The sequence below is a fragment of the Agrilus planipennis genome, unplaced genomic scaffold (assembly GCF_000699045.2).
Source record: "Agrilus planipennis isolate EAB-ADULT unplaced genomic scaffold, Apla_2.0 scaffold236, whole genome shotgun sequence".
Taxonomy (NCBI): Eukaryota; Metazoa; Arthropoda; class Insecta; order Coleoptera; family Buprestidae; genus Agrilus; species Agrilus planipennis.
In genome coordinates, this window is record NW_020439155.1 from 103,137 (window position 1) to 111,339 (window position 8,203).

Sequence of the window (8,203 nt, forward strand, 5' to 3'; positions counted from 1 at the left end):
GGTCATTTTATCGAAAATTTCATGAAGAACACGAATATGTAAATGAAAATTATTTGCCCTGCATAAGGGGGGAGAAAATCCGCAAAAACAATTGCAAATTCTATTATCTCGCGAAATATGAATGATATGGAAAACAAGTTTCAATAAAAGTTTTGCACAATGCCATTTCGCAAAAAAAGTATTGATAAGTTTTTATCATATCTCTCATAGAACAAAAGTTCTGCGCGCCCAATGGCAAAGAGGCCTCAAAATTGGCGGAAATTTTTAAAAAATTCAAAATAATTATTAAAAATTTAAAATTGATAATTTAATCGATTCGTAACTTATCTTAATCGGNTAGTGTCCGACCGAAACTGGTTTTTACGACCGAAACCGAAACCGAATTTCGGTAACGGTCTCAGTTTCGGCCGAAACCGAAACCGAAACTTCCTAATAAGGATCATGCTTTGAGAGAAAAATAAAAAAAACGTTATTATAATCAGTCAGTTTTATTTTTTTATCTTTAAATCACATAGCTCTGCAGTCTTTGACATTTTCACTTATTGATAATCAAATCAAAATCAACATAACAACCCCTCATTTAAGGAAATACTTTAATTGCGCCTTAAAAATACTTAAATTAGGTGAGATGTTTATTTGAGTAAGTATAGTATACTTCGCTTGGATGGAATTTATCGCGCCGAACATGACCGAGCAGAGCGCGAGAACTCCAGAACGCTGTTTCGGTTTCGGTCGTAGTTTCAGCAGATTTGCCGCCGAAACCGAAACTCGTTTTTTTGCCGAAACTCAACCGAAACCGAACTTTCGGTCGGACAGTAATATTCAATATGCAGGCTGAAGACGTTGCTAATACAGTTACTCTCACTGAAGATTATACCAATGTACGATACGCTGCTGAATTCATAAATTTGCTGAAAAGTACGGTGTACAATGATGTCGACGGTTTCAACTTCCAGCAGACAGTAGACCAGGTTTCTACCGAAAAAAAAAACTACTGTGGAACGTGACGATCGTTTTATTATGCTGTGCTCTATGACAAACCGTTTCCTCACATTTTGCATTATTGCTCAGGCAGACATTATTGTTATTAGAACGCAGGACGTTGACGTCTGATGACCAATGCATTAGGGATTGCTTAGGAAGCTATGTCGTGCCATATGCTCCATTTATAGGCCGGATTTCGTGCTAATGCGAGATAATGTATAACCGCACGTAGCGGGAGTCCTCACAGAATACCTTGGCCAAGTCGGTATACAAAGATTTCAGTGACCAGCACGAAATTCGGATCTGAAACGAATAGAACATATTTTGAAAAAACGCATTCATTGCAAAAATCCCATTCCGAGAAGTCTACGAGGTCTGCGAAATGCCGTTGTCGGAAAGTAGGAACAATTACCCCAAGAATTCATCTTTGAATTAATCGGTTAATCTGTGAGAATCATGATTTATCTCTAATTTGTCTCTGATGGGAGGTACCTTTACCGATTTTGTCGCCAACTACACTTACGAAGATGTTTTCAATTACTTCTTCTTTTAAAAAAATATTTTGTTTAATTTTTGTAATGATGTACTTCAATGCAATGGCAGTTTAAATTGTTGAAAAAGGTGTAACAAAATCCTGTGCTTTTTTTTTCATTTTAGTTGTAAAACAAGACATTGTAAGTAGGCGTTTGAACTCGATACTTCAGTGCTTAATAAGAAAGTTTCGTATTTTTCGTTTTAAATATCTACAGCATCTAATAAGGGCACTTCTTTTAGCATGATATTAACGTAAATGTCTTGACTTTAAGTATTGTATTCAAGATATGTTTATAGTATGTGAAAAATGTCGATTCAATTTGAAACTTTCTGATTTCTTACGTAACATGTCCTTGAAAACGCGGTTTTTGTACGAAAATGTGCCTTTTTATATTATCAAATGATTCTAATTCTTTGAAATCCGTATTTCAAACTATACTTAAAAATGTATATAAACAGTAAAGCATATGTACGTTTTCGTTCTTTTAAGTTTCTGTTAAAAAAAAAAAAAAACATGTTAAAAACTTGTCTGTATTGTCATTTTGCTGTTTTTACTAGCGATGTAAGTGGCAACGTCGCAACAAGCAACGCCTCGACAACTGCTTCTACCCAACCGAAGCGAAACCATTCAGTCGGTCTCAGTTGTATTTAGGCCGTCGTGGTGGTTTCGCGTGTTGCACGGAGTGACGACAACGTTCACCGGTTTTCGTTATTAAAAGCATTGCGACGAGCCCAATTTAATAAAAAAAAGAAAAACAACATACCCCTTAGATGTGAAAAAGTACTTAGCGTGTAAAGGTGCATTAGAATTTTTTGTCAGTTAAAAGTAAACAACAGTGAACGAAAGGGAAACCGAAATGCGCTCTTTTCTTTTTGAAATCGAAGAATTTATCTGTACGTAGAACGTATGTTGTACTGGACAGTGTTAATTCTACACCTGACTCAGTACAAGTGATTAAAGAACTTGAAATAATCGTAAGAACATAACGTTGTAACTGTGATAAAGGAAACATGTTTGTTGGAGATTGCTTAGTTTTGTTACCAAAAAGATATTTTCGTGCGTATGCAGTTTATGTTGAAACGGTGAAAATGAAATCATCGACGTTGTTATTAAAACGTTGTATACAGTAATTCAATTCTCTTGTTGAAAAGATTGAAAGTTTAAGTAATATTTGTTGTGTACGATATGAAGTTCAATGTTTTCTCTAGATGCATATGACGATCGCATTCCGTTTTCGTATAATTTGTCATCAAGACACAAGGCCAGTTATTTGTAGATACCTTTAAAAAAGTGATGACAGTCTTATAAAGAATTAACAACAGGTTCGATTTTCGCGTTACATATGAAATTAAACTTATTGTTCTAATAATTAAGTGTGTTTGTGTTACCGGCAGGTTTCTGTGCATAAGTTTTAAATGTGATTACGTGCTAGTGATTGGTTTTTGTTTTTCGGAGTTTAAACGTTTTAAAAAGTTTTTACCGTGTTTTACACGTGGAGTAAAGGAGGTGCAGGCACGGCAGCGGACTTTGCAGGAGAAACAGCCGAAGCTGCTGCCGTGGAGTTGCTGAACCAGGACTATCCATCAACGGCGGCCGAGGCGGCAGTCGGGTCCACGGGACTACTGTTACCGTCGTTGGATCGCGCCGACTTCCTGCCGCCTCCAGCAGCCGCAACTGCACCAGCAACCAGTGTCTCCCACATGCCCATTGGGACCGCCGAAAATGCCGGGTAGGTGAAAATTTACTCTTGAAATGAGTTCGTAAGAATTTGTGTCACATAATAATATTTTAAAATTAATTACGTAGGTATTAAAAGCTATTAAGATTCACACCTAATACCTATGTTGTAAATGGATCATAATAATTTTATTATTAATTCAATCTATATATATTTCGGCCCTTATCATTTCAAAGTTTTTAATTCCCCAGTATTAGTGCTTTTTTTAAAATATCACGTACAGAATATGATTTACTAAGAAGCGTTGTAGGTAAATAGGTCTATATGTGAAGAAATAGCAACGTTTCCTTCTGGGCAATTGGTATCTGATTATAATTAAGAATTATGTTGGTAGTGGCGGTTTATGATAAAATGAAACAGACGTTCTGAATGTACTAACCAGTAAATTTAAGAATCAGTGCTTACAATAGGTCAATACACAACTCCACAAAACAGCAATGCCTTGCCAACTTTTACGAGAAATCAAAATACATTAATTAGCTTGTTTCAATGCAGCTCAGTGACTTGTCTAAATGTTTACAGAACAGAAACCACTGAAGGTTTTCTATATACTGCACAGAACTACCTCGTGCGTCCCAGTTCAATAATGCAAAAGATACCTTGACGTATCAAAACCCAAGGAATCCATTTAATGTGGACGATTTTTTATAGGCACATTAGCGTCAAGTGTAGAGTGTGGTGTACCTCTACAGATACAATATACTATTGTTTTAATAAATTTTAGGAATTAAGTCGCAAAAATAGAAACATCCATTTTTTCTTGGAAGTTCTGCAGCACCTGGACACCAATCGTCCCAGATTGCTGGTCTTATTGTCTTAAATTATTTGGCAATTGCGGGTTTTAATTATATCGATTTCTAAATCATTCTTAATTTTTTTTTTTATTGCATAGGTGCATTTAAATGTCGTTACAGTAATGGTTTCAATTATTTTTGTTTATTCGGGAGATACTTGAAATTTTATTTGTTATTGATTCCTTTATAATCCTTTTCTTTAATTATTTCTTTTTAAGTACCTTGTCAAAATTGACAAAGTAGATTAATGAAAACTACGTTATCGATTAATTTTCTTTTAAACATGTTTTAATGAAGTTACGGTTCCAATTAAAAGTTTATGAAAATTTGAAAATAATAACACTAAATTGTCAATAACAGTCTTAATTACTATATGTAAATACATTCTCTGAAAACTAGATTTATATTACTAAACATCTAACTTTTTAATTACTTATTAAGAAATCACTGTTTTTTGAATGAACCTAAAAATATCTATGATTTGCGACATAGTGCTACCAAATGGTTATCGGGGGGAGCTTTACGGGTTTCTGAACCAGTGCACAACGCTCTTCCTGCTGCCCTGCTTAATAAAAAAATTAAGGATACCAGACTCAGAGAATTTATTTGGTTTACTATTTATTTAAAAGCAAAAAATAATAACAAGTGAATTAACTTAATGCTCTACACACCTGTAAAACTTTTGCTTTGTTTTCTATTGTTAATTTATATACATTTTTGTTTTAAGAAATTGGTAAACATTTTTGTCTAATACTGTACAGTTCTAGCCGATCTTCTAAAACCGCTTATCGAGAGCTCTGCTCGTTCAAGCTTGTTCCAACTATTTCTGTCTTGCTCACACCTAGTGTGTATTCTTTCTATCTTCGCGCAGATTTCTTCAAGGTCACAATTCAAACAAATTGAAATGGGCTGTACATACTTGCAAGTTTGCATGGAACCCTTGGTGCGTGAGTCCGACTCGCCGTTTTTTTTTATATTGCATCGTACAATTTTAGCTTTAATCGAAGAATATGTGCCTGCGTTATTAGTCAACATTTACTTGTAATCAAACATTCACATTTATCACATTATTTTTATATAAGAGGTAAACAGTGTTGACATAAATTTAGGATGTACCTAAAGTTTGTCTGTGTGCATGTTGTGTCGGGTACCTACATATAATATGAAAAATATGCGTAGAAGAATCGAATGTACATACCAACACGATTAATGAAGTTTTGCAATTGCGATACATTACATGTATGAAAAGCTGGCTCATTTATTTGAACGAACTTTAATACCCTCTGCCCTCCACGATTTGATAATCCGGTTTAAAAATAACTTTTCATTGATAAGATTTATTTGTTTGAACGAAATGTTCATGTTTTGTAATACTTTTTGAATTGTATCAAGTAATATGTCGCCATTTTTTTTGTGTGAAATATTGTTCTTTTAAATGACGTTCACTAATCGTAATTAATAATTGAATCTATGGAGTAATGTAACTCCATATTTAAAAATAAAATAAGAACACTTGGAGTTTGGAAATAATTTATTATAACCACTAATTATTTTGACACTGTGCCTTCTTCAGTGGTTATAATAAATTATTTTTAAACTCCTAGTGTTTTTATTTTATTCGTAATTAATTAATACTTATTAAATACTCATTGCAAATAAAATATCCAACAATATTTGAGGAAATAGAATACACTCTGATGGTATATTTTCGAGGACGAGGTAAAAGTATGTAAAAAAGTCCTGTTTTTTTGCAACTCTCAATCGTTCACTTATTTTTAAAAACACAAGTCACTACTGGGTAGATTACGATGATTACAACCGAAATGTGAAATTAAAAACTCCATTTTTTTAAATTTTATTTCTTTAGGAGATTAAGGAATTTAGCTATGCCCAAGAAGTTGACTCGACAATTTTGAAATTTGAAAGAAAAAAAAATGTGTCAAAATGTGCTATGCTACGTAAAAAAAAATAAATTTAAAAACTTAACTTTTATGACTAGGTCGTTTTTATTATGTTTAGTTAGATCCACAATATCCCTTCATTAAATCCGAACCAATTGTGCAGTAATGTGCTCAAGATGTGCTATTATGTACCATTAAAAAAAATATTTACTTGAAAAATTGAATTTTTATTGAAACATCCTTTTTGTGATGTTTAGTTAGCTCCGCAAAACCACTTTATCAAAACTAAACATATTGTGCTGTAATGTACCTGCAAATGCTGTTCTGTGCCAGAGTAAAAAAAAAATTTGAATAAAAAATTTAGATTTAATCGGTTGCTTTGGTATTTGATACGCGAAACAGACGATTCTACAGTTTTCAATTAATAATCTCCACATTTACTATCCGACAATTGTAGATTTTCCTTGCAGAATATTTAATAATTTAAAATGGTTTGTAGCATAGTATTTTTATGCTATTTTATCGCAGCACACTTATCGATACGCAGAGAAAGTGTTAATGAAGACTTAATATTTTTTAAGAGAAATTGAAAATTTATAATCAGATACATATTTTTTCTTTTCACATTGGCACACAACACCACATTGCGAGTACATTACAGCTATTGTTTAGTTTTGATAAAGTGATTTTGGAGAGCTAACTAAACATCTCAAAAAGGATCTCTGAATAAAAATTTTTCAAGTAAATATTTTTTTTTTAATGGCACATACTCAGCACATCTTGAGCACATTACGGTACAATTGATTTCGTTTTAATGAAGTGATGTTGTGGAGCTAATTAAACGTCATAAAAATGACCTAATCACAAAAGTTGAGTTTTTTGAATTTATTATTTTTTTACGTAACACATTTCGGGCACATTTTGGCGCTTCTTTTCTTTCTTTTAAATTCCAAAATTATCGAGTCAACTTACCTACCAGAATTTTCACCCACAACCACAAGTAATGTTAATGTAACGAATGAAGCTTAAAAGGCACTAAATTCCCGTGTGCATTTTTTGCGATTAGGTAAAAGTAAAGTAGATCTAATATCTTCGTATTTTGTTGAAATTTAAATTAATTATGAAAAAAAATTTTTACTGCCTTTTTTTAAAATAATTTTGAAATTATTTTTTTTAATGTCAGAACATTTTACAATAGTTTTCAAACGGGAAAAATCACTGAAAAATTGGAAAATTTATTACCTTGAATGAGTGAACACCTCGGTAATTAACTACAAACTATTTCAATAGTTAAATACATAAATCATGAAAGAAGGTCAACTTAATTAAGAGCTAGATTACAAAATAAATTAGTTGTGTTACTTATAAAGGGCCCAAGCTGTATCAGAAGAAAAAACAATTAAGAAGGTATATAAAAGGATTTGTGTCGGAGCAGGGACGTTGGTTGACGTGTTTGTTGTGCTGGCTTCATACGGCAATTAACTCGTTCAGTTCCATTTAGTTATCTGAAAGAAGATGCGTTGTCTGAAACTTATCCCGTCGCTGTCGTGTGTGAACTGCATTTGGCTTTTTCGAATAAATGACCCGTGAAAACCGCAGTACAGTTTATACGTACCACCAACGGTTGATGCATTAAGGAACGTTATACGGTCTTTGGCCGCTTCTATCGTCTATTCAAAAAAATTTTCGTTTCAAGTTACATACTATATGTGTTTCGGTGTTGGTGTTTCAAAATAAACACATCAACACCGTGAGCTATGTTTTAATTAAAACAAGTACAGAAAAAATACAAGTTGCAAAAAATGGTCACTGAAATGTTCAAGTTACGAGTTCTTGGTACAAAGGTTGAAATACTTGTCCTCTCGTTTATGAATTGGTACAATTAATATATACATATAGAGGGGTAGGTACGCCCTTCGACAAACAGAGATGGTAACGCCCATTCGGTTCTGAAAAATATTGAATTTGAATTAGAAGATGCCGACACAGCGGGTGATTGCAAAAGTTTGTGAAAGTAGGTAATTGTACATTTGCGAACCATCCCTGTTTGTTGATGTCCAGTTCAAAGAAATTCCCAGGCGTGCCTATGAATAAATATCTTCAAAGTGATAATAAAAATTTGTACAAACTAACAACTATCGTAAACTAATATAAATATAAAACTTAACTTACAGCACGTCTTCTTAATATTACAAAAATATATACAATGACTATACACAATGATTATATACAATTAACAAGGACCGAACAT

General features: G+C 33.0%; 1 protein-coding gene across 1 annotated transcript in view; it reads left to right on the top strand.

Moving 5' to 3' along the window:
* The first annotated feature begins 2,165 nt into the window (after window positions 1-2,165).
* Window positions 2,166-8,203, top strand: part of LOC108739593 (nuclear receptor coactivator 1) — a 368,290-nt gene continuing 362,252 nt past the window's right edge. Inside the window, exon 1 of the mRNA XM_018473572.1 lies at window positions 2,166-3,248. Coding sequence (XP_018329074.1) covers window positions 3,220-3,248 — 29 coding nt within the window. The 5' untranslated portion in view covers window positions 2,166-3,219. The remainder of the gene's footprint in view (window positions 3,249-8,203) is intronic.